Genomic DNA, 27,375 nt, shown 5'->3' on the forward strand with positions numbered 1-27,375 from the left:
TCCATTGATCCAGCCCATTTACATCCTTACGACCCTATTATCGCCGTCTCGAAATTCGGAAATAAGCAGGCAAAAAGTCCCTGGATCCCTGGGCTTTTCGGCTCTCATTTTTTTCTCCTCTTTTTTTTATCGCTCGCACCAAGGGGAGTAAAACGAACGGGAACGAAGCAGGGAAATTCGCGTAAAGAGGACGGGGGACGGACGAACGTAATGCGAATCAATTCGGCCCTCGATCTGTTATCGACAGAAGCGGGGAAACTATTTAGTTTCTTTCGTTTACCCTATTTCTACGAAATTCCTTTCGTTCGTTTTCGTTTATGCGTTAACCGGAACGATCGCGAGATTTTCCAGTGTTCTAGATCAAGGCTTCCACGTCGCTATCGTGTTCTCGTGTTTCCGAGTCGCGTGAGCGATCCGTAACCGAGGTACGCGGTGGAAAGGTCGGAAAACTGGGACAAGAGTGTAACGTTTTTCCATCCTGAACCTGTTTGTTCCGATTTATCTCGATGGAAGCGGATGTTGAACGACGTACGACATACATATGTATGCGGCCGGATGTTGAAGCACCGCGTCGGTTCCGCTCGATGGTTGACTCGTACTCCAAGCCGCGCGCGAATTCAAGGGCTACCAATGAACGACCGTACGAAGGAGGCACGCTCCAATTAATACTTTGTCTCGATCGCGTCAAGCGATTGCACGAATGTGTTTTGTGTTTTACGGAATAAATACGAATGACTCTCGGGGGCCGTTGCAGAAAAGTTTCGCTGCAGCCGTTCACGTTGTAATTAAGATTTCATACAAGAGAGGAAGCGTTCATTTGTGGAAGAAGAAATGTAGGAATTTCAAAATAACGTTACTGGGAAATGCGAGCTTTATTTATTCGTTTGAAATGAATCAAACATCTACTGCGCTTTGTTCCATTTGAAGGCTATGCAATAAAAGCGCGACGTCCACGATTACGTACGAAATCAGGTGACGCAGTCGCATTTCTTTCAGTTCCGAGCATTGGAAACGCTCGTTTGGAAACACGCGCGTTGAAACCTGGAAACAAATAACATAATATACATTAATATTGAATAATCCGGAAGTCAAGGTATTTAATGCCTATTCCAATAACATTTCCACCTCGTCTTATCACGTTATTACATCAGCCAAAGCTTCGAATCGCGTTTATATATCAGCCTCGAGTGCTCCGTGTCATAATGAATAATTAACGTTCTCGTATTCGACAACAAACACGGATTTCCCTTAAAATCACCTCGTCAGAGCCGCTAAATAGCCCGTGGCAACGAATAATAATAACGACGCGGCGAATGTAAGGCGAAAATTGGATGGCGGTATTAAAGGGACCCCGTTAATCGTTAAATATAATTACCACGCGCGGACACTGGGCCGAGTTAATAAGCTTACAATTAATATCGCGCGTTAATCGGGCAACTCGTTACCGGTTTAGGCGATCGGCTCGCCTCGTGGGTGAGAATTTCAATTTATTCAACGAGCATACTCGTTATCCGGAGGCTGGCTCTCGCACGTGGCCGCTCCTCGAATCGTCCGACGTGAACATTTTCCAAAGATATTACCAGTGTCCACTCTCACCGCCTGTGGATATTAAATATCCTTTACGCTCGCAGTTATTAAATTTCAAACGTGTTTACAGAACGCGACGAGCTCGCGATTATTGCGTTGCGCAGGGAAATTTTTAGATACGCGCGCCGGACCTCGGATATTGCGCTCTGCTGGCAATTTCCGAGCACGGGAATATATTTCCACCGCGTGCTCGACCGTCCCGTTCGATTCCTGTTTTTTCAGCCAGGACGCGTGCGATTTTCGATTGAATTCTTCGATTCGCGATACCTCCTCCGCCTGGCCGTCGGGACGAATATCTGGTCGACGCGTTGGCAAGAAATTGTTCGTTTCTAATGAAAAATAAAACAGGGCGACACGGGTAGAATTTCGTGGGACTTGGCTCGAGGACGATGGTGCAGTGCGCGTTACTCTGCCCTGAAATGGTAACGGTGGCTGGTATGCGAGAACCGATCGACGAAGAGCACTGAAAAGTTAATCCTTCTGCAGCCGTTCTATCGCCAGTCTGCTCGTGGAAATTTAATCACCCTATCGACGTTACTTTTGATTCTTGCCTATTTCAATGAACGACGCTCGTTGCACGTCGAAAATTGCTACCCTGTATCAAAGTTTATGCTTATACATACAAATTGTATATTGAGCGAAGATTTTTCCATTTTTACCAATCTGTATGATGACTTCATGAAATTACATCGATCGATAAAGCTTGCATAAAAGGTACAGAGTGTATTAAATAATTTTTCATCTACCATATTTGACACAAGAATAATGGTAGTTATTTCTTCCAAAATAATAAGATACTAAAGAGAAGTAAATCGCGAGGAATCCTTCGAAGAAGAGTTAAATTTATGCGTGAACATTTATCAGGCTATACCAGACAACAGTTTTATGTGTACATCACGAGGAATAGATAACCCATCAGTCTCCATCAACCGTGATAAATCAAGACGTTATTTGCGTAACGAATGAAAAAGTGACTACCATCCTAGCAATAAATCAAACCTCATCTCGATTGATTTCTAAGCGTCAACGAAAGAAACGGGTCAATCGGTTGTACAGGTGTCCCGAGAAAATATCTACGCATGTGTAACCTTATTACAATAAGATGTTAAAGAGTAGGTAATCTGTTGAAAGTAAACGGGATACATAAATTCTCTTCCGTGAAAGGTGTACAAAAATATTTCCAATATAAGCAAGATACACGAAATTGAACCGACGCTGAAAATTGCGAAAATTCTTTCCACAGCTGACGGAACATCGTACATCCACGTTACATGTAAATCCACTTTAACGGAGAACCGTAAAGCTTCTTTCGAAACAAGCAAGCTACATAAATGAACGTCTACGTAATGTTGTGCTATCAAAAAAAATGACGATTACATTTCCACCGAGCGAATGGAACGGCTACATAAATCTCCTGTGAGAAGAAGCAGTAAGGATCCCACGGAGTAAACAAGGCACATAAATCCACCGAAAGAAGAAATTGTGTCAAGGCCAGTTCGAGGGTGGCTGATAAATCGAAAGCATCGGACGAGACGAATCGTCGTACGGGCGAGCTACTGGCCAGCCAGCCAGTCAGCTAGGAAAACAAAGGGAGAAATCGAGGGATGGCTGTTTCGCGCTCAGACAACTGACTAGGCGTCGAGATCGAACAGAGTGGAGGTTCGAGTCGACGCCAGCGAAGGGATGAATGAAAATTTGTAGCCGGCTCGCTGAACGGCGCCCAGAACCTCTTCCGACACCCTTTTCAGAGTGTTCGACTCCTGGCAAGAGGGACGCTGCTCGAGACGCTGAATGAAGATGGCAGGGTAGAAGAACCGTGATATAAGGGCGAGATGCGTGGGAGAAGGGGTGAGGCTAACGGACGAGGACAAAGAGATATTAATTGTAGACGACGTGCTGGGAGAGGCGTTCTGTGTTCGAAAAAAGGGAAAAATGATGGAGCGTTGCTGGATGCGATGGATATAGTCAGTCCCATTTCTATCGACACGTTGAGCGGTGATTCTGAGTACACGAATAAAATAAAATGTCTACAAAATGCCTTCAGAGGTGTAGAATAGAAAAATGTGCATCCTTTTGCACGCGAGGCTGCTTGAAACCGCAATCGGTCAGAATATCGCAAAAATTCGACGAAGCATGGTCGAATTGTCGAATCATAATTCACTTAATCGTTGGACACGACGCACAAAAGCCCCGTGACTGCCTTGCCAATAAAAAGGAGGGAAAGAGGTAGAGGAATAGAAAAAAAAAACAAGCGAAAAAAGCGGAGAGGAAAATCGCGCGAGCATTACAACAGCATAAAATAGAAAATCGAGCGTGGCGGCGTTTCCATCGAATCCGTTTAACGAGGACAATACTTCTGCCAGATAAAAATCTAAAGAGCTACGTGATAATAACAGTAATGGTAACAATGAGTTCGCTATTCGTGCTGATTATCCAACAAGCTTATCGCTGCAATAATTTCGAATAAATGAAAAACTTTACCACTGTCAGCAAAGTTCGCGAAAGAGGGTAATTCGCTATATAATCAAGCTTACGAAGGGTAGTTCGGTTCAAAGCGACGTAAAATGGATTAGGCAATAATTGACAATCGATTTCCTATCCGAAATTAAAGAGGAGAAAAGATTGAAGGGGGGAAATAAAACGTCGAGCGGGGACAAAAAGTGGTAGAAGAAAAAGAAGGGAAATTATTTCCATTTCAATGTAGAGGGGTTGGATGCGACAGCGGAGAAGATAGAAGGGGACGTCCGTTGGAGAAGGAGCAGGAGCTGGAGAAAGATAAAGCACGAGGTTCGTGGAAAAAGACAAACCGCTAAAGGCGGACGAGAAAATACCCTGCAAATGGGAAGCAGAAGTATTTACGCGGCGGGGGTAGGGGCGAAGGGACGGATGAGAGAAGAAGAGGAAGGCGGAGGAAGAATGAAACTCGCTCACAGTTTTGGAGGGTTGCCGAATATTGATCCCCGGCGCGAGTTAAACGTGAACCCCAAATTCTGCAGGAGGACCGCGTTTGATGTGCTCTTTCATGGCTACAATTTTTTCCACTATTTACTGGATAAATTGCACATTTTTCTTGCGGAACTTTCTATTTGGTTAACACAAAAACATGGAAATGAATCGATTTAACATATGAACCAAAGACTTTAGAAATTCCTTTCTCGAGAACAATTCAATTAATCAGCGAAAGTTAGCTATACAAGAATCGAACGTAATAAATTTTCTTCGTTTGTTCACTGCATCGTCGTTGAACGTATTTCTGTCGCAGACGTGCACATAACCATTGCATTCATTAATTAACGACATTTCGCTTTGATTCCCGTTTCGACAATAATTCTTTGTTATACTCGACGAAAAATCCCACGGACAGAATGTATATTTAAACGGAATACCAACTGCGCGAGCGGGTCAAGTAATTAATATCAGAGCCACGTCCAACGGGAATAAACGAAATTACTAAACGAATGAAACGAAATTACTTAACGAATCGAGCCTCGAAATTCGACCGAGGAGATCGTAATAACAAATGTTCGCTGTACGCCTCTGTAATGAATAACGCGATCGCGGTTTGTCGAGTTCTGCGAGGGTGCGACAGTAAATCGTGGCTATTCGTCACCGGAAGATAACGTTCCGTTATTAAAAATCGTTCCTGGTAAATATGAAAACGTCCACGGTTCGAAAGAGCGAGATAAATGGACGTTTCACTCACGCGCGAATAACACGTCTGGTGCACGTGGATAGCCCATAAAGAAAAATAAAAAAAAAATTGAAAAAAGGATGAAGAACAATGGAGGGTTGAACGAGTGAAAAATTTAAATATGATAAACGTCGCACGTTTGCTTTCGTTTCGAAATAGAAACGCGTAGTTCAAAGTTTATTCGGTCATTAAGTATCGTGGACCTTTTACATTTCCTACAAATCGTCTGTCACAATTACTGTCTATGTAACTGCAGAATACGTACCAACGCCACCAGCTCTATCATAATTAACCTAATTACGTCGAATGGGGGTTGTAAGCACGCGTGTCGTCTCAAGACACCTATGCGCGTTGAAAAACAGCTGAGCTCTTCCTTAAATAAAGCCTTGCTAAGGTTAAAGGAGGCGTTTGTGGAACGTAACTCTTGTGTATCGATAACTATTCTAGTATGATATCTATATAATATAATAAAATTAAATTCGTGTAACGTTAAGTAACGTTAAAAATCGTTGAAAAAATGTTTGCTCCACACGTTTGGTCCTGAAGGATGTCAAGATGACAGTTTCGATCGATCCGCTTTACATATTTCACGTGCACGTGCACACCAATAAACTCAGGATCTCTGATATACTGTTGCACCGAAAATATCGAAAATAATTTACATCTGTTGACGGCGCAGTTTCACAGGAACTTTATTTTGGCTGCGGTTTTGCGCACGTGTCGCCGACACAATTGCTGCGGAACGGATTCGCGGAGCGAGCAAACGGCCAGCGATGTAACCGTTTCTGCCCGACGGAATTCGTTCGAGAGCCAATTAATTCGGGAAATTAACGGAAGTCGCGTCGCGCGTCCTCGTTAATTCGGTAAATCTCGGCGGGTTTCTCTTAATTTGCTAAATTAACCAAATCCTCGATGAGCATTCCATTAGTCCGGTAAGTTACTGCTTTCGTTCGTACGGTTTCGAAATTGAATTCGTCGGCTGGATGTATAGGTCCTCCCTTATGCGGTTCGAATCGACTTGCCGAATGGCTAACCGCGGAGGGATTCGTTCTACTTGTCTCGTCGCGCCTCGATCCAATCTACTTGTTTGCACAAGAACGTTCACGTTCTACTCGACAGTCTGGCGACGATGTAATTCTACTTGTCTTACAGCAGCTGGACACGTTCCACGCCTCTGACCAATGGTGATTCTATTCTACTCGACGGTGCTACGACTTCATTAGGAGATCAAACGACCAATTTACTTGACTCGATAGAAGCATTTTTATTGCTTATTTGAATACCCTTTTACTGCACAGGACCTATTAAAAAAGTAATAATAATATAAAATCTCTAAAAATTGAGAGCTCAATTTCTAGTTCACTATGTATATCTCAACGAGGTAAAAAGTCCGACAAAACGCGAGAAACGCTGAACTCTGCGTCCACTAAATTTCCATGTTACCCAGCATTCGAAAGCCGATTAGAAGAATAAAAAAAAAGAAAGAAGGAAATAAAAGAGAACGAAATTGGCGATACAAAAGGCTCTTAACACCATTTCGGCAGCAACGAGGTTCCATTCATTCGACGACTGCGGCTCAAAATCACAGAAACATCCAATTAACGTGCGCGCAACGATTACCACCAGAATTCACGTACAGTGCGATCTGTCCTTCGTCTGCGCGGGTCTGGCAAAGATCGTGGCTGACGGTTGCCAAAGAAAACGTGAACGTCTGTCCCAACGTTTACAAACGGACTGTCTTTGCGAGCACTTGCGAGCAGAGTGAAGGCGTGGCTGATCCGTCTGCGCTTTGTCGTGTATGACATGCAAGCTCGACGAAGCGCGTCGAGTGACTCGGATGACTGTCTGCGTTAACCAGTCGCTCATCCGGACGATTCATCTCGTTTGAAGCCTTCTGCGAGTCGATTTTCTCTCTTGGCTCGACGAATCTAGACCGTCGCAGACGTGCTTTTCGAGTTACCTTCAGTTTCTAAACATTGTCGCCTACACGTGTAACTCTCTGAACTGTGTTCGAAGAAATTGGTAAGGACAGAGAAACTATACTGAAAACCGGACCGAACGGATCCAATTATAGAGCAAAATCTGGAAAACCAAAAGACTGAGACCTCGAAAAGGACAAAGGGACCACGAGGACGTTACTTCCTCAAGCTGGATATATCCAGGGAACTAATTTAACAAATAGACGTTTAGATCCGGCTGGCAATCTCCAGGATTACTTCGTCGATATGTATATGCGGTTGCATTCAACGGTGGCTCGTTATTTAAGCGAACAAGAAAAGGCGTGCTTGTTTCCCGGTGCACCGATAAGGGTGGAGGAGTCGGAGGAAGCAGGACCGCGCAGGCACAAAGGCGACAAGGTAAAAGAAACTCGGAGGAGTAGAAAATAAGTTCGCCCCGTGTAGATCCCGGGCCAACTTCCGTCATTAATAACCCGCCATTCAAAGGTGAAGGAAAATACCGAAAAGAAACTAGCGGACGGGAGCTAAAGTTCGTGTCCATAAACGAAGGGGATTTGAATGGAGAGCCGGAGAGTACGGCGTATAAAGATCCACCGATACTTTTCAAATGAGAACAGCTGACATTCCCAATACGTGATGCTATTATCCGACGTTTCGCTCTGCCGTTACATAAATCATCATTATCCTGCTGACCTTTTAACGTCAAAATTAAATGCTCGCGTTGGCTGACAGGCAACGAATAAAAACCGACGTTTAGAGAAATTTCTATTTTCGCAAATCCACTAAGTTAAATGGACCATAAACATGAAGCTTCGCTTCGCATTTTAAATATAATAACGTGCGCAATTTTCGTATGTTGTGTTTGCACGTTTAAATGTCTTATTTAAACGAATAAACTATTCATCTCGAAATGAAAAGTAAATTTAATTTACGAATCTGATTCTAACATAAATGCCTAATTATACATTTAAAAAAAAAAAGTACAGAAAAAAAGGAGGAGGAAGATAAGGAAGTAGTTAGAGCCAGAGACTTGAAAAAGCGAAACGGAATGAACGCTCGATAAAGGATTAGAAGCGATTCGAGCGGATAACCAACAATTTCACGTCGCATTTCCACCGAATAATGGGATCGATTCGTGCTTCCTGTCGAGGCCGTCGTGGAGTGTTCTGCCCCTCGAGGACTTGGGCGGATCTTCTGAAGACGACTCGTCGTGGGCTATTTCGGCGTCCCTTTTATTTACGTCTCTTGCGGCGGATGACCGATAATGAGAGATCGTCCCGACGTCTAACGAGGAAAATGTGCGCTGGAAGAGAAAGGACGAGGGGGTGAATGAATGCCCACTCCGCAGGAAACTGGGATGAAGGACGAGCAGACCGAGGAGGGGACCCTTTCGAGCTCTTTAGAAATTCAGTAGTCTGCGCTCCCTTCGCGTCGAGATGCGACGTTACTCGATGGAGATCCTTGATTCTGGCCCGTGTAAATTCATTTCAGCTGCATCGGGTTCCATCGCGCGGGATAACGTAGGGCGCTTAAGTAGTCCCTTGATTATAATTCTGGTGATTAAGGTAGATTAATTTCGGGGAACTTCGCTCGCAAAAGTAGAGAACAACGACTAATTTTTCTAATGGCCCGATTTCGTTTACCTCGGCAATTTCGAAAGAAAACACCGCTGATACGTTCGGAAAATTTATGTAGGCATATCTGCGTATATTACGCGACGCAGTATGCATCGTTTATAATTAACCTGAATGCCGGAGGAAGGATTAATTAAATTTCACGTGCACGCGCGGCAATTACGTGAATTTCGTTGATCTAGCCGCATAAGCTGTTATATCCCATTGCAGGCTGGCTTGCGCCACTTCCGGTGCCACCAGAAGGCACGAGCGCTGTATAAGCCTGGTTTCAAACATGGCGTCGGGTTCCCCTCGACCCTTGCCGGACCATTGTTCAGATGCAATGCATATCTCGACGAAAAATCACCGGTGTGCCTCCAGTTTTAACACGCGAGGATAAAGACATCTGGCGAGAAGAGACACTTTTATGCTAATAGGAACTGTTAGACGATGACTTGCGAAAAAGTTGCTCCGGTGGCTGCAGTAGCTGCTGCGCCATATGACATTCCTCTTATTACTACCACTGTCGCCTATTCCTGGCGAAGCTCTCAAAAAGTTCATGCAAATGCCGCGCGAGATACATCCGGTTGTTTCTTTATCACTGCTCGCCGTGAAACTTTGCGAGAACTCCCGACGAATTTCCCAGGAATCATGGCAGTTTCGAAAGACATCGCTGGCCAACCGACCGCGAAGTGTATTCCAAACTTACTCCGGAACGGAACTCGCCCGAAGATCGCGTTAATAAAGCAAAAGCTATTTTCTCCATAGAAATTTCACGAAACCAGGGACCATGCTTCCGCGTCAACATTAACGCGTCATCGCGACACCCTCTGTCTCCCTCGCAAGTATTAAGAAACATCCCCAGACGCGTCCCCACTTACTCCACGGTGTCTCCTCGAGAACTGCGCAGCACGAGGCGTTTAAAATTGCATTCCCAACTCTTCCTCGAGTCGCCAGTTTATTTCCCCATGGGAGTATCCTCGCGTGCTCGCACGTTGTCGTCGACCAGCGAAACGCACGGGCGGCATTACGCGCGGTCGCCATAAATGTCCGCAGCGTTCGTCGACGGAACCAGAAGTTATCGCCACCGCTCGATGGCCGCGATATCGTTCGCAGCGTGAGAAACATAATTCCGCTATGATAGGGGCACTACGCGCCACCAGGATTACACGGAGGCCGTATGGAGTTTACAAGCGGAATCCAATTTCATCTCCCTTGGAACCGCTACGCTTCTTCGACGGCGATTAAGTTGGAAAAAATCACAGACGTTTCGTTATCGATGAAACCGTATGCAACTTAGGATGAGAAGAGTCAATTTCGAGCGGATGGACTTTCAAGGGCGTAATTTAAATATCAGATTACATGAAATTTTCACAAACATTGCAATAGCCCATTGACACGTGCCTGCTTTTCAGAGGGAGCTGTTGGAAAAGCAAAAGGTCGTCCGTCCTGCGTTTGTTCTTTTTTAAGACGACACTGTAACAGCAGGATATAGTGTTGTTTAAACTGAGGATTTCAAATATTGATGGCTGATTCTCTTGTTACAAGTTACCGTCCTAGATGTAACCCACTTTCGCAATTCTGCCATGCGCCTCCGCTTTGGTCACGTACGCAAGTATAACTATAATGCAAACCGGACGTTCTAGCCAGCATAAAACAATGCTCGTTTTCATAGCTCGTGCGATTATGTTCTCCAAAGTTCCGTCCCGTGGACCTCGTTCAGATTAATCGAGTCGGTTGAATTAAATTAAATCGACCCCGAGCTTGGAGTACGGTCGGATTTTACGTCTTCGTCGGCTGTGCGCGATCAGAGATGACCAGGCAATAAATGTTTCACGACCCTAGCTCCGGTTTACGAAACGAGCACGCGGAAACCGCAAAACAATGGGTGATTCTTCGGCTAAACGCGATAAAGCGTCGCGTCTAGACACGCTCGCCTAATGGAAATCGATGTTACTATTCCTGGACATTACTATAAAACGGAGGTACGAGGCGGGCTATAAATTTTTGTTATGATCCACGATCGCAACAGCTCGCACTTACTCGCCGGACTACAGATTATTCCCGAGGATTTACGCGCGAAACTTCGCGAAAATCGTATTCCTCCTGATTAACGTTTGTTTCCTTGCTCCGCAGCGGTAATGCGGGTGAAAGTTTGCTCGCTACGTCCGCGGTTTAAACGCAAGTTTAATCAACGCGATACCACTTTGATATATTTTAGTCGCGCATCGAAGCCGTACGTCGAGATTACAAAGAAGATCCAATATCACCTGCTCGCGATGCTTCCTACGGTACGCTAAACATGGTTACAGAGAGGAAGCCAGGTAGCATCGCCTATTAGAGTCACGAGTGTCAACGCCAGGTGAATACTGGCAAAGGTGATCGCTTTTAAACTCCAGCTATCGTCACGGTTTTCAATTGTCCATCGAAGGAGGAGATAACTATCGCTACACACTCAACAACGCGTAACAGATCGAATTTCTTACTTCGTACATTTTTCTCGTTTTCGTAAACTTCAATCGATCTTTACATTTCGTACGTTTAAAAAAATGTCCAAGTTATCAGGCTCGAGTAAGCAGATAACGCGTTCAGCAGCCTGTAATCGTCTGTATGTAAATTTCATTTCACAAATCAGCGAGCAGCCGATAAATAACGCGCCGGTGGTTGAATTTCATTGCGGAGGCCGCACGGCCATCATTAATACCGGCGCGATGTCACCGCAGTTAACCAACGACAGTCGAACGAGCGCGGCCCCAAAAAAGCCTCGATTTAACCAACCTGTTTGCGCGATTACCGTCGACCATAATCGATCCTTCCATCTCGGGGATCGACGTCGCGCTCGAACGAGCTAACAAGCTTCGCCGTTCGTTTGCAACCGTCGCAATTGGCGATCCGTTGTCATTCGTTTTCGATGGCTCTCGATGGATCGAAATGTTGCGTATCTATGCTCGTGTCGAGCATACGTCGGTTCTATGTTTCACCGTGAACGAGTAATCCTCTTTCGGGACGATAACGAAAAAATAATTGCCACGCGTACACGTAAGCGTCTATCGTTCGCAATTTTTCGATGTTTCCCAAGAAAATGAGGAACGCGATATTAAATTTACCAGCAAACGGTGAACCACTGGAGACCTGTTGCTTCGAGGTTATACAAAACAGGGATGATCGTAATCTAAATAAGCATTTTAGATAACGATTCGGGGATTCTCAGTTCCCAGAGTAAAAACAGACGTTGATCGGTGTACAGTTTTTCGAAGGGGACGATTCAGTCCCTCCCAAAGAATAACCGGAAATTAGATTAACCCCCTCGCGCGTCCTCCCCGTATCCTACTTCCTGCGTAACCTACGACATTCGTCCCCCACGGGGGTAAGTAAGGACGATACGACGGAGAACGTTTCCACGGCGATCAGCGCAACGAGATTGCATATCTACTCCGAAGGTCAGATAACCGGGGGACGACGAGCCTTTCGATTAGCGTTGATAAGATGTACGGAGTCGCCTGCAACATTCACGTAGTTGTTAGAAGTCGTTCGATCGTCAGGGGAAATACTCCGCTGATCGTATCCGCTTCTGCCCTCTACGATGTAACCTCTTATCGTGGGAATAAGAAATTCTTCTCGAGTCATCCGAAGGAATGACGCAGCCGTCCAAGGAGGCGAAGAAAGTAAAACAACGTCGAACCGTCGAGCAGCTCGCGAGAAAATTGGAATAATCGAACAGTGCCCGGTTCCTATTCGCAATTTACACGTCCCCGTGAATCGAGTCTCATTCCGTGGCTCGTCCCAGCACGCGCGGATCGTTCTTCGTAGCTGCAATAGCTGCCAGGTGAATTTCCATTAAACGGAACGGTAAATCCTTGGGAAAACCGGGGACAATAACTCCTCGAGCGAGGCGCTTTGTGGCGGCGCTTTCGATTCGAAGATTCATTAATTGGAGAACGTCCTGCTGGCATAAATCGATACTGGCCCCCATCCGAGGGACGGGCAGCCGAAAGAAAACGAAGCGGTACGCGGATGGATGGGGGCGGAGGACGGTCGATGGTGCGGTAGTCGCGGCGAAATTGAAAATTAAAATTTATGATTGCATTAAGCGGCTTAAGCGCGACACCGGGTGCGCCCACGAGGCTAGAAACTTTCGAAACAATGGCAACCGGCTAGCTGGTATGAGTAATTACACGGCTAACCTATTTTCTTTCGCGCGCCTTCCACTTCCGCCTTCCGCGCGGATCCGCGCGCCTCCCTCCCGAGGACGCATTCTGCACCGTGAACACAGCAATTCTCGCGTAACGTGTCATCGAAATTGCGGCGCGGGTCGCGGCAATTTTCCACCGTGAAACAATCCCACGTTAATCTCTTTGTGTCTTGATAGGTCTTCGCTTTTGCGCGCCTGCTAAACGGGCGTCGAGAGAACAGCTGTTCCCAGAGACTGTTCCACGGATCTCGAGCGGCTTTCCCTGAGATCATTTAGAAAGTATACGAGGTCAGTTCCAATTGCGAATTCGTCCGGACTACGGTAATGAAATCGCGAATTCCTGCGCTCTCGAGGCGACTCGCAGACCTCGTTACTCCCTAGACAATTAGTCGAGGGTGTCATAAGTCTTGCTTCCGCCAGCGCTATTCCAGGCGTTCGTGCTATCTCGAACCTCGTTACTACGAACTCGCCGAGGAGGCATCAAGATTCTTTCCAAGACGAGTACACGGAATGAAATTCTTACAAATACGCGAGCCGTGCTGTTCGATCCGGGTGATTCAAAAACTTGCGTCGTTAACTCTGCCCGCGTACCAAGCCGAAGCGCCAGCGGGCCAACTGCGCCATCCTCCATAGTTATCCAGTTTATTACGGCTTGAAGGATCACGAATTCGTCGGAAAGTTCCGCGGCTGCTCCGCGAATTAATGAACCTGGTCCGAAGATCGTCCAGGTCTGAGAAGGGGGCGGAGGGACGGCGAGGCTTGCGGATAACGAATTCCATTTTCATTTTTCAAGGCGGAACTTTCCGCGCCCGTCGAATTCCGCGGGCTATTGGAACATTCCCAGAAGACGGAAACGAGGCCACGTCGCTTTAGAGGACCACATCGACGTTCAATCTGACGGTCCTCGCCGCCCAAAATTAACTCGAGGATGATCTCCGGACGTTTTCCGATATGTACATCTGATCCATCGATCCAATAATTTTCTTACCTCCTCGTGGACGAACTTTGAATACAACCGTGTAGAACGACAACGCAGTGTCGATGTAATTAGAGTTAAACATTAGTTCGACGCGATACTCGGTGCCATTTCAGAAAAGAGCTTCGTATCTCGAGTAAATATTTGGAAATCGTATAAACGGAAGTAAAATTTAAATTATCCCGCGTTGCGAGATCTATCGCGAAGAATGAGGGATGGAATACAGAATGAGGGCTGCGCGTATTCCATTCTTGATTGACTGTACAGTTTCGCGCTCGACTGAATTAAGAGTAGAAAGGGTTTAAAACGGATTAAAGTGGGATCCAGCGCAGGTGCGAATGGGCCGTAGAAACCACTTACGGTCCCGCGTTTCGTTCGCTCTTCTAGCTGGAATCTGACTTTCTGATGCCGCGGTAAGAAGCTTCTTTTAAATCTCGACGAAAAACCTTGACGGTTTCGCCGCGACGTCCCTGAACAAATAGCCGAGAGAGTGGAAAGGGGTACGAGGAATGATAAAACGTCCGAGAGGATCCTCGACAGGTTTTGCACCGCTAGTGATTCGCTTTTGCATTTGAATCGCGTTGTATAAAAAGAAGCTGGCCAGTTGAATCTAGCTAGCCAAACTGTTGAAATTAATTTTCAATTATAATTGTACATACGGACATATCGTGCAACGTAGTATCGAGAAGAGACATTAATTTATGCACTAGTTTTTTCCTCAAAGGCTCTACAGGATTATGCGCTAAAACATTTTATCGGCGATTTATAGCACCACAAAAGAGCAGAGAGTACGGTAGGGAAGGTAACGGGTCCATCGTGGAGGTAATCAAGTTTTCACAGATACGTCGGTTGCGTTTTTCAAAGGAAATAGGTTAAAAGCGAATACCATTCCCAATCCGCTTTCCCCCTTTGCCTTCTCACTTTTTTGTCCAGCTGATGTTCCAGTAACACCGTTCGCTCGCGGACCCCCTTGTCGATCAATCGAACGGCGTTTAGCAACAGGACACTTGTAATGGCATCGAGGAATGCTATCGATTCGATGCGACCAGCCCGATATAGGACGCGCGTAATCGTCAGCTCCGCTCGAGTGCACGCGACCACGGGGATGATATAGCCGAAATTCTCCCTCGCAAAATTCAACCCGTTCTTCGCTCGCGCGGAGAGCGGTTGCACAATATTTGTAACATTTACGCTCGGTATCATCGATTTCCTGGCGCTCGAAACGGGAACCCACCGGTATTATGCATTTATGCGCGTAGATGTTAATCCACCAATAGGAGAATCGGAAAATATTATTTCGATGCAAATTCGAGACGCAGTTAAAGCAAAATCTACGAAAGAATTAAATATCTTTCTAGCAGAGAAGGAATACAAAAGGATGAGAGTCTGACGATAGATGTTACCTCTTGAAAATATTTTGAACGACAACAATCAAGTCCTTATACTCTTCGAATACTCTCTGAACTCTTCTGAAAAAATATATTAACCACGCGATAATCGAATCTTCGTGAAAGCCGACGCAGAACCGAGGATTCTCGCGCAGCGTTCGAGGGTGCGCCGCGAACTAAGTACTAAAACAATTAAACCCTGCCCGAGCTGTATCTATACAACCACCACGGCCGCCATGCCGAACTAACGAACGCTAAAATCATTAAGTCCGCCTCGAAATTTAAACTTCGACGTTCGATCGAGCGCGTTTTAATCGCGTTTTCCAGTGAAAAGTCACGGTTTACGGCGTGGCTGATATTTCACGGGAACCGCAATATTGTCGTAAGCCCCGGGAGTAATGGCGGCGGTTCCGTTCGTCTTACAGAGCACGTAATTTTATGGCGGGCCATAAAGGACGGTATCCGTTTCTGAGTTACGCGGGAGAATGGAAACGAATCGGAATGCCAGGGCGATCAATTCGCGTGTCGACGATGAAAGGGCAGGAAATCGTTCGCTCGACCACCCTGGGACGCATGTACGAAGTTTCCAGGTCAACGGGGTTGTTTTGATCCTCTTTCTTCCGCGGATACGCGCTCCGCCGCTCTGCGACCGCGTGAATCTGATCGTGTCACCCGCCTGATCGACATTTATGGTCTTCGATGTTGTTCGTGGGAAAACACGAGACGTATCAATTTGCCTGGCGTGTGGAATCCTGCTGGAAAACATTCTGTTTCTCTTAATTCACGCGTCGCTAGAAAACGGTGCAAGCTTTACGATCACGCTCACGGGGTGATAATTGAATTAGGATTTTTATTCGAACCTGTATTCCCAGTGTTTACGGAACAAGAGATTTAATCTCTTCCTGCTCTGGCAATCTGACAAAGCTTTTTTTTTATTACTTTACCATTTTAGACACGATTACATAAATCTGAGAAACGATTTGCAATGATACGTGTTCCGTTTCCCATTATTCCTAGTCCATTTCACGCACAACCACACATGTAACAGGAAGAGAACTACATTGACTCGACTCGACAAAAAATAAGCCAATGGTCTCGTGGATCTTTCTGACGAACACCTTGTTCCCCGTATCAAGGGATAACATTGAATCTAGCGCCATGGAAACTGTGTCAGCCGTGGCTCGGTACGAGCGCGTCTCGTGCTAAGCCACGGCAAACCGTTTGCTCCTGTTTTGCAGATTGCGGCGGCGGCATGAACGCGCTAGACTGGTTGCAAAGTGCCATTCGCAGAGTGTCGCGCGATCTCGGACGTATCGTCAGGATCGCGCCGAATAACAATCAAACTTTGTGCATGCAGCTCTAGTGTGATAGAAGAAACAAGGTAACGAGATAGAGAAAGAGAGAGAGAGAGAGACGGTGACGGTAATCTATATACATATATCGATATCACGCGCAACGTAGCAAGTGAACGGACAAAAGTGTACGGTTCGATTGACGTGTGAAAAGTGACCACAGAGGAAGAACAAGGGACAAGAGGGTTCGAAACGGGGTTGGAACAGTCGACATGGAGATCGACAACGTGCACGGCGGATCGAGCAATCGTAATTACATCGTGTCGAACATCCCCGCGAGATGCGTGAAAGCGTCGTTCATGTTCCTCCTCGGGCCACGGGGAGCTCTGTAATTCCGTGTTCGTTCGAGTCGCACAATATGCAGCCTAATTCTGACAGCGGATCGTAGAAATTCTGGGGTTTCACGCGTCGAGTTGATCCGAGAATCGCGTCCAGGCGCAAAACTTGATGAAAATGGACTCAACGAAGCTGGGTGGGCCAGCCCCGAGCAGCCCGAGGGCTCACTCGCCAGCGTTACCGGTTTACGGTACCGGGAACGCCGCGGACAGCAACATCGACTACATAATCGGAGACTACATGGAGAGACTGGGGACGAGGTTGAACACGTTGGAGAACGAGCTGAGGTACGCCTGGAGGGCGTTAGACCTGCTCAGCCAGGAATACATTAAGATGTGGGAGAGGCTGGAGAAGCTCGAGGGTCTGCTTTACGAGCAACAGACGGTGATCAGTCAATTGATCGAGTTCTACACGAGCGGAGGCACTCACGAGACGACGAACGTCGTGGAGGAGACGCTGGCCGAACAGCAGAGCTCCGTCGGCGAGCTGGACGTAATCGCGAAGAGCATAGGCGCGACGATGGGTATCGAAGAGACGAACGCGATCCGGGAGAAGCTCGCGCAGCAGGAGATCGCGAGAATGCACGGACTAACGCAGGACAGCTCGACCGCTGCCGCGGTAGTTACCGACATGCACAGGAACGTGAGGAACTTGGACACTCTGGAGACTCTCGCGGAAGAGAGTAACATTCCAGACGAGGCGTTCTACAGGAGCTTGAACAATGCGTACAGGGAGGATTTGATTTGCGGCGACACGTCCAGACCGACGTCCCAACTGGGCATGATCTGGGAGGAGGCGGAGGACGAGGATGTTAACGGGAAGAAGGACGCGGAGGCGAACGCCTTCGAGAAGACCGTGGCCAAGGAGAAGGAGCTCGAGGAATTGGCCACGAAACCGACCAAGGAGGAGATACAAGAATCAGTGACGAAAAAGGAGGACGAAGCCGACGAGGACGAGGGCGAGGTGTTCAGTGCGGCTGATTACAAAAGCTATCGAGGAAACACGCCCTGCGTTAGCGAGCAAGATCTCGCTCAGCTCTCTAGACTCAGCTCTATAGATCAAGTCGCTCTGGAGAAGTTACACGAATTGGACAGGTTGACCAATAAATTGCAAAAGGACTCTCAGAATCTGATAGAGCTACAGTCGAAGCTGATGGACTCCCCGAAGAGGCAATACAGTTCCGAGGCCGAGGCGAAACTGGCAGAAGAGGCGAGCAGCATAGACGAGCAGCTGAGAAAAATCTACGCAGAGACGGACGTTGACAGTTGGACGTTCTCGAAGAGTCCCGGATCGACTGGCAGGTCGATCTCCAGGGTTAGCACCGACAGCGGTCTAGCCACGGACGGTGACTTCACGACGAGGTCAATCTCGCCAAGACTGACGTCCACTTCCAGAACGAACTTGGATTCCATTTCGAGTACCTACACTCCACCGAGGCTAGGTAGCTACACAGCGACCGTACGCGAGAAGAGCCCAGAGCCTGTCATCCAATTGCCCATCGACGTCGGGAGTTTCGCCAAAGGTTACGCTGAGAACAAAGAGCTGACTGATCTGATGGTCGAGAGTTTCGCGGCTGTCACGTGCGCTTCTCCGACCATTTACAGCACAACCACCGACAAAGTACCGTCTCCCACTCACTCAGCGGGAAGTGTCCACAGCGTGCACAGCGTTCACAGCGTGCAGAGTCTCCGCACCAGGCAAGACGGATATTTCGGCAGCGCGGCTCGGCTGAATCTGGAATTCCAAGAGAGTAGAACGCCTCCGAGTCCGTCGCCCAGTTCGCCGCCTCCGCCAGCTCCTCGAGACTCGACGGAGCCATTCCTGATGCCGGATTCCGAGCAAAGAGAGATCGACACGAAACGAACCCAGAGTCCCACCTTCTTGAGGAGCACGGAGAAGCTGGTAGCTCTGGAACAGGGTCGCCTAAGTCCGCGAACACCGCATTCGCCTAAATCACCGCGAGTGTCGCCAAAGCACACCGCGAAACCGAGCGTGGCGAACATCGTCGCGGCTAAGTCCGATTCCGGCCTATCTTCCATGAGCGGATGGAGCAGCCTGGACAAGTCGCCAAGCTCGCCAAAAAGTTCCATCGCCAAGATGCTCACGTCCTACTCGGTGGACCACGCCAGGACGTTGATCCCAAGTACTGCGACGGTCAGGTCCGCCAGTCCGATTCCGCCTCTTCCCGAGACGACTACCACGGTGATCACGCAGGAGCCGTTGTACGACACGCCTGAAGGGAGAGACGCGTTTGCGAGCACAACAGCGGTCACGTTCACCGTCACCAGCCACTCCTACACCGCGGCCATAAACCATTTGTCCGGGTACACGCCCATGAAGACGCCTTCTACCAAGGAGGAGTACAACTTCGTCCCTCCGCCGGCGCCCATTGCGACCACCTGTCAGAGCCCGAAGAAAAGAGGCCGTCAGCAAACGTTGCAGCACACCTACGACACCGTGCCGCCTGGAACGACGATCGATTACGTGTACAGATCGGAGCAGCCGGCCATTTATTCCGTGGCCGGTAGCAATCGACAGCAGGCCATCACGAGCGTTTACACCAGCAGCGCCGGCGGCTACGGCCCGAAAACCACCACCACGGCTTACTATCCGGACGCGGTGGAGCAGTACAACAGCTACCAGGATAGCTACAGCGCGACGCAATACACGGAATCGGGAGGAATCGTTCACGTGAAAAAGGCCATCAGATGCGTATACCCGGACGGGATCACGAATCACGACGCGTACAAATTTCGCACCCTCTTCCCCACGGGGAACATCACCGACGCGTTGTCCTATTACCCGACCAGCGCGAATTTGCCGCGAACCGAGACGAACGAGACTTCGTGGCTGAACACGATGGAAGATCAGATACCTCACGATTCGACGTCCTCGAGCATCAGGTCGTTGACCTCTGACGGAAGCTACGCTCAAAGTCCGTACACCGACAGAAGGTATCCCCAACCACCTGCCTATCAGGCACACCAGGCTCACCAGTATCATCACACGTACGCGAACCAGAACTTCCCCCAAGCTTACCAGCAACAGTATCAACCGTACAGTCAGCGGTTGAGCAGCACGGAAAGCGCACAACTCACCGACGGCTACCAGAGGCAGTGGCAAAGGGAGCATCAGTACCTCCAGGACCACGAGGGTGGAAGGTTGCCCGTCGAACAAACGCAACATCAACAGCCTGATTTCTACGACGCGTCCAGCGTGATAGTGTCTCAATCGGGGTACATCAGTATTGCGTCCAACTTGAAGGACCACGAAATAGAGAACGCCAAGGCGGGGAAGAAGATCAGGCGAGGCTCGTCCCTGAAGAACGCGATGAGCTCTATGAGCAACTGGTTGCCGGACTTGCACCTAAGCAAAAGGCACAGAAGTCACTCTCTACCCGGTGGAGTGAGGAGAGAGGATTTGGACATGTCTCAGGAGCAGCAACAAAGGCTTCCAGCTGAGGCAGTCGTGGCCAGAGGCCGCGGCAGGGGTCAAGCGGCCAGGAAAAAGAAGAAGCACACCCTGGTGTCCACTGTATCCGGAATTCTACAGAAAGCCAAACGACGAAGCCATCAGTCGCAGTCGTTGTCCGACCCCGAACAATCCGAGGCCGAATTGAGCAGCGGTAGACAAAGCGGCCTGTCGGAAGACGAGGACAGCGTGATGTCCGACGTGACCCAAGAGCCTCCGTTCTTCGCCAAAGTGAAGTCGTCCAGCACGAAACGCAAACAGGTGACGCAGCCGATTCCTCAGCAACAACCAACCACGCAGCCTTTGCCCACGCCGCAGAAGGACTACATACAACAGCAACAACAGCAGCAGCAGCAGCAGCAGCAGCAACAGAATCTGCAACAGCAGCAGCAAGCGCTTCAACAACAGATTCAACAGCACCAAGAGCAATTGCAGCAACAGGCTCTGCAAGATGCGTGGGGCAAAGAGAAGGATCAGAAGAAGGAAGCGGAGCACGAAGTTTTCGAGCAGATCGGTGGCTTCGACGAGGAAACGTCCGGGAAGAGCACAGGCTCCGGTTCCGGTGGGTCCTCGATATTCCAGACTGTCGGCGATATCAAACGATCCACGGGTAGTTCCGACGAGGCACCCAACGAGAAGGCACCAAAGCTGCCGCCAGTAACGCTGATGGGCGGCGCCAGCATGGAATTCGCCGTGTCCCGCGCGCTGGGTAAATACCGTCAGAGGCAATCCTCGACGGTGTCCGACGAACAGCCTCCAAGCGAGGAAGGTAGCAACGAGAAGAAGTCCGACGAGGGTACCGTCCAAACTCTGGAGACGAGCTTCGAGTATCCAGAGGACATGTCAGAGAAGAGCGAGAAGAGCGAGAAGTCCAGCAGCACCAGGCTACCGGAACTGGTGACCAGTATATCAGAGGAAGCTCCGCCATCGGAAGGAAGCCCGTCCGCGTCGAGCACCAGGGGTCAAACTCCTGGCGGCAGATTCCCGCCGCGACATCAGCAGTCCCTCGAGATACCGTGGACGGGTTCGAGGCCAGGCGAAATGGACGAGGACAACCGAAGCACGCATTCCTATCGCAGCACGTCCAGGGTCTCCTCCAGGCGACAAAGCACGGAGGACTCGATCGACTCCGAGGACGAATGGTATCGATACGAGCTGAGGAAATTGGAAGAACTCGAGAGACAGTCGCAGATAGAGGTAGAGATGGTGGAAGTGCTGGTGGAGGAACCGGAGGAGGTCGATCATTACAAACCGGACGAGGCGGTGAAGGAGAAGATGTCGTTCGTGTTGAAGGAGCTGAAGATGAAAGCCGTGACCAAGACCAAAGAGCCGGAGAAGGAGGACAAGGAAGAGTTGCGAGGTAAAATCAACGGGACGAAGGATCGTCGAGCGGAGGAACGGGACAGGTACCGCGACGAAAAGCCCATCCCAAAACGGAAATCCGCGGAGAGCATAGAGGCGGTGTTCGCGAGGGTGACGGATTACCACACCTGGGCGAACGAAGAGGAAGCGAAGAAGGAGAAACCGCCCTCGACCACTGAGGAAGGCTCTTCTGGGGAGACTTCCGGGCCTGACAGTCCCGTTCAATCGATGGACGAAGAGGAAGAGGAGGAACTGCCGAAGGACGTCGACGAGCAACCCTCGAGGCGTAGCTCGAGCGGCTCGACCTTCCGACACGGCGAAAAGATCCATCCAGGCTCGGAACCGATCTCTCGCGAAGGTAGCGTAAGTGTGCCAGCTAGCGAGGTCTCCGTCAGCATCCCAGGTGCCTGGGATTCGGAGAGCACTGTCCTCGAAGGCCTCGAGCGCGACGGAGCTGGTAGCGCTGAGACAGCCACCACAGCGACCTTGAGCCTGCCAAAGATCAAGATCGACTCGTCGTCCTGCGGCAGCTCCGACGCGACCCTGAAAGAAGGCCAGGTGAGCCCAGGCCCGCCTGGTTCCAAGTGGAAGTTGTTGAAAGCGTTGAAGGAACGAAAGGCGGAGGAGAAGCTCAAGGAGGTCGAGGAAGCCACCAAGGAGACGACTATTACTCAGGGACCCACGGTAGTAAGTATTATGATAAAGTGAGGACACGAAAATCTCTGTAAGGCGTACTCGAGATTCGGAGGTTGGGTCAAATCGTAGGCTTACGTATTCTGTTCGATCATTTTTAGGCGATGTGCAGGATGTTGTTAAATTTCTTTTCGATCTATGCTTTCGACAAGTGCTTTCGCCATTGTTTTCGCCAAAATTTATTAACGAATTTTGGATTGTACAATGTTACGGAACTTGCTCAAGATTCTATCTTTGATATTAATATCCTGCATATGAAATTTGAAAGGAAGTCCAGTGATATAGGTAGACAAGGAGTACTTGCAACCTACTGATTTCCTACTTTATCGCTAGAAAGCATACGTCAACAATAGAGCGAGCAAAACGGTCCAAGTACAATGCATACTATTCAAATACCAGTGAAGACGTTTCAAGTGCTGGCTTATATCGCTCGACTTCTGACACACCGAAGGCATCGTTTCACTCTGAAGCCATCTTACATGTTCCATTGCAGCACGCATACTATTCGACGCGACTGTCGTCACGGCACGATTCAAAACTCCTGTTCGCCAAAACGAATGTCGAGTACGCTGTACGCGTACAGATGGACTGAAAAGCGAAGCAACCTACGAATTTAAGCACGATTTCGCGCGTAACGTTTAACCGCGATGCCATTCGCGTGGCGTCGATCTCGTCTAGTCAATACTAATGCTACGATACTACGATAAAGGGAAAGGAACGAGAAAGGGAGCGAAAGTGAAGCTTTGCTGGGCGCGAATTAGCGTCCTCCACCTTCGCGGCAATTGCGAGGGTAAATCTCGAGAGAGAAAAGGAAGGGAACGGAACGAAACAAAAAAAAAGAAAAAAAAGAAAACGACGCGTACGGCCGAATCACGAACTTGATACACAATGAACGATGGTACTAGTCAATTCAGAAAGTGCAACGTCACTGACGCTTGGCCAAGCAATATACTTGTAGGTGATGAGAGACGATTGGGTGCACGATTATAAAGGTGATCGTGATCGACGATTCGATCGATTTCGAGGCAGCCGTTAGTAGTTACACGAAACTATCTCCGTGCGATGAACTGCATCGACTCTAGTAAACGAGGCTTACTTAATTAAACTAGATGATAGGACTAATTAGATGGTGCTTTAATAATCGATACGCTTTAAGGTAGTATTATTAGGAGCCGCGTGCCTGCGCGGTCTGACGAGCTAATTCGCCAGATGGGGGCTAAGTATTATTCGGTCAATTAAACGTTTCCTTAGATGCACGTGGCGGGAAACGATAGTCTTTCATAGGGTTCCCACGGACGGAAGGGCGCGCGTCGATTTTGCGCGCGTCCTCAACTCGACTCGTTCTTCTCGCGACTTTCTTCTGCCCCGCTAGACACATCGACGCGCGCACACATAGTACGCAAAGAAACAGGTGTATCCGTGTTTTATTTTCGCTTCAGACGAGCTAGACTTGCCTGGAACGCTGCTTCCTTGCTCCTGACGCGCACCTAAAAACCATTCCCTCGAGAATTTTTTCCAAACAGATTTGAAACGAATGCTTTCCATCGACTATCTATCTTTCCTTCTACCAAATCTATATACTTACTTATTCGTTGATTTATTTTTCTAAAAATCGCACGCACTGCTAAAGACTGAAACGTCTATCGTGAACCAAAATGGCGCACAGAAAACCGCAACCCTTTCGCGTTTCCAGACTATTCTAAAGCACATTCGAAATTTGTCGCTGCGACGCGGATAAATACGCGTTTATAATCTGTTCGGAAGCTGTTCCCAAGAGAAAAGTGTTCTAAACCCGCGCGACAGGCATTGCGAGGCAGCGTACGGCAGTTTATCGCTGCGAGTACAGCTCGTAAGGCTCGATCCAATCTATCGATCGTACCCAGACTACTATAACTTAATCTTATAGCCGACCATCAAACAGTAGCATTTAAGGAACTTCTACGTACGCACACAGACACATCCTCTCCGTCGAATCGCGCACTCCGACTATAAGTAGCGTACTCGAGACTAACTCGAGCGTATACTACGTACTTCTTCCGAATTAAAATCGCGATCGAGTTATCGAGGGTAGTTTTATCGCGAGGGAGAGAACGATCGGGAACAGGCGAAGTACAGAGGGAAGGGTGGTGCGAGCGGTGGAGGTAGAAGCAAATCGCGCAGGCACGAATCTCGTTCATCTCGTGCACATCGAAATCAATCGCTTCCGAGAGCGCGCGAAGGATCGGTTCGGGGCGGGTTGGCGAACAGCGTTCGCCGTTCGCAGGTATTTCGGTTCGCGTCGCGTCTCGCGGGGAACACGGCGACCTGTTTCGCGGGGATCGGCGTCCATCGATCGAAAGCGATGAAAAACCCTGCCGGCATAATTTCAATCGCAGCCAGCGCGGTTCGGGAATTGGCTTGGACGCGGTTTAATTAATACCCCCCTGGCAATTTCAGGAATGACAAAACCAATTAATTGGCTCGTGTGTTTAAACGGGAGATTCTTTTTTTAAAAAGATTTCGGTGATGGTACTATGGAGCTTTTAGAGTAATATGTTTGATGGTTTTTATTTAACGATGGAAAAGAACGTATCGTGAAAATGAAGTTACAGTCTGCGAAATACGAGGAGGACGCGCCAGTTTCCGGATCCGTTCTGGCTTTCGTTGCTCACCAGCGAGCCGCTCCAACGATCACGTGTTCCCTGCACATTACACTGCAATATACTCCATTTTCATCAGCCGTGAAAAAGTGGAAATCGATGTACCGCTGAATCGCGTGATCAGATATTACGTGGACAATACGTTATACACTTCCTTCCCGTTCAATAATTCCTCGATCCCCACGAGAAGTAAATGTCGCGTTGTTTCTAAATTCCACTCGAATTCGACTCGACGAATTTACGCTTTCGTTCATTCGGACAATATACAACGAGCGAATACTTGCGGGGTAATTCAATTGTAGCGTATCGTATAGTCAATGGTGCTGGACTTAAAATGACAACTTTTTTTACCGCTCGTACACGTTCACAATTAGTATTGTTTAACCGCGTTGTGGGTAACGGCGAATTCCGACGAAGTTACTCGGTCAGGGAATGAAGTTAACGATTGTTGTCGTGCATCTCGTAGTATTCGTAACTAGTGTACACTATATACGCCGATAGTCTGATAGGAAATAATTACGGTCGATAGCTAAGTGACGTGTTACGTGGGTATATTCCTGGAGCTAGAATTGCGTTACAAGCGAAACTCCTTAGTTCCTCAATAACTCCGTTCCGTCGTATTCCAACAACCCTTGATAAACTTCCACGATCCACTCAGCCATTCTTTTCTCATCGAACGAAAATGATTACGCGCGAAGAATTTGTAGAGGCTCCAATTTTACACGTGTAATCTAATCCTCCCGTCATTCAAATCCAAATCCAATAGCATCCCCGTGCAAATGATCTCTTGTCCCAACTGTTTCTGAAAGGCAGCTCGCAACTCATCCACGATGAACCAGGCTCCATGTAGAACCCTCGTTATCCGGCTGACGGTATCCGGAAGCCCATCGCCAATAATGGAATCCCGGGTTCCAATAACAACAACAACGCTCTTGCTCCTAGGTCCGATATACCCGCGACGCGTCACACGTTCGCAAGGAAAACGAGGGAAGGGTAGCTCGCGCGCTAAGATTTCGCTCGCATACCACTTAGCAATCTCGAAACGATCGATCGCTGTTCCGTGTACCGATAACCGTTCAGCGTAACACGAGTCCGCAATAGTTTCGTAATCGTACGGATAAGCCACGGACGCGGACACACACCGCGAGAGAACGACCGTTGGATATCGTGCATCGATACGAACGGTCGACAGGAAGACAGAGAGAATACAAGGCGTCTCCACACGTAGGCGAGAAACGAACAGCCGTAACACACACGCGTCGTACACACGTCCAAACTAATATGCTTCCGTATCTAAAGACTTCGCAGCCGTATAATACTCTTAATTAAGCTAGCAACTAATTGATCGTGCGTACGTACTTCGGTGTTAGTGTATTAGGGGGTGGAGGGTAGGAAGAGAACCGAGCTTCTGCCTGCTCGCGATCCAAAGTTATACCGCGTACACACTTACGAACGTTCTCTGCCAACGCGCGTACGGTGTTCTGCAAATTATCAGCAAACAGTCCGTGGACGCCCTGCGGATAGTTTGTAGATAGTCCGTAGACGATCTACAGGTGATCCTTGTACATCTCCTGTGGGTAGAACGCGACAAGCGATGGAGCTTGTCCGCAGACACCGCAGTCTCTTGTTTTCTAATCAAATGATTGACGAAGGATTGTCCGTTAACAGTGTCCAGAATGTAATCCGTTGTGCGCGGGACGTCGTTGGATATCCGTCGACTTTGTACGAGGAGACGTACGTTGGCAAACAATTTCTGTAAGTGTATACGCGGTTTAACGATGCCAGGATAACGACGCGATCGCGGAACCGCTGCTCGAGTCTGACCAACAAGCGCTCGTTCTACTTGATTGGTCAGGCCTGGAGCACGCGTTACGCTCGATCGGCTGATCGGTTCTTCTGGTAATTGGCGAATCGTGCTCTGGACGACCATCTGGTCGCTGGACACGTGAGCAACGATGATGTCAATAGCAGCAAAAAGTCGGGAGGATCGTTGCGGTCCTCGTTTCGAAGCGTCGTTCGAGAGAAAAAGAAAGCAGCAAGAAGCCAGTCGTTGTTTCCACGCGCGCGGACAATCGCTGCGTCGTAAATTCTCCTTTGCCACGCAAAAATAAAACGCT

At 48.5% G+C, this 27,375-nt stretch overlaps 1 protein-coding gene across 5 annotated transcripts in view; it reads left to right on the top strand.

Moving 5' to 3' along the window:
- The first annotated feature begins 16,922 nt into the window (after nt 1-16,922).
- Unc-13 (unc-13) overlaps nt 16,923-27,375 on the top strand; it is an 81,479-nt gene continuing 71,026 nt past the window's right edge. For all 5 annotated transcript variants that reach the window (XM_076892965.1, XM_076892968.1, XM_076892964.1 and 2 more), the window contains exon 1: nt 16,923-22,613. In XM_076892965.1, the coding sequence (XP_076749080.1) occupies nt 17,205-22,613 (5,409 nt within the window). In that variant the 5' untranslated portion in view covers nt 16,923-17,204. The remainder of the gene's footprint in view (nt 22,614-27,375) is intronic.

This window comes from Xylocopa sonorina, chromosome 3, assembly GCF_050948175.1.
Source record: "Xylocopa sonorina isolate GNS202 chromosome 3, iyXylSono1_principal, whole genome shotgun sequence".
Classification (NCBI taxonomy): Eukaryota; Metazoa; Arthropoda; class Insecta; order Hymenoptera; family Apidae; genus Xylocopa; species Xylocopa sonorina.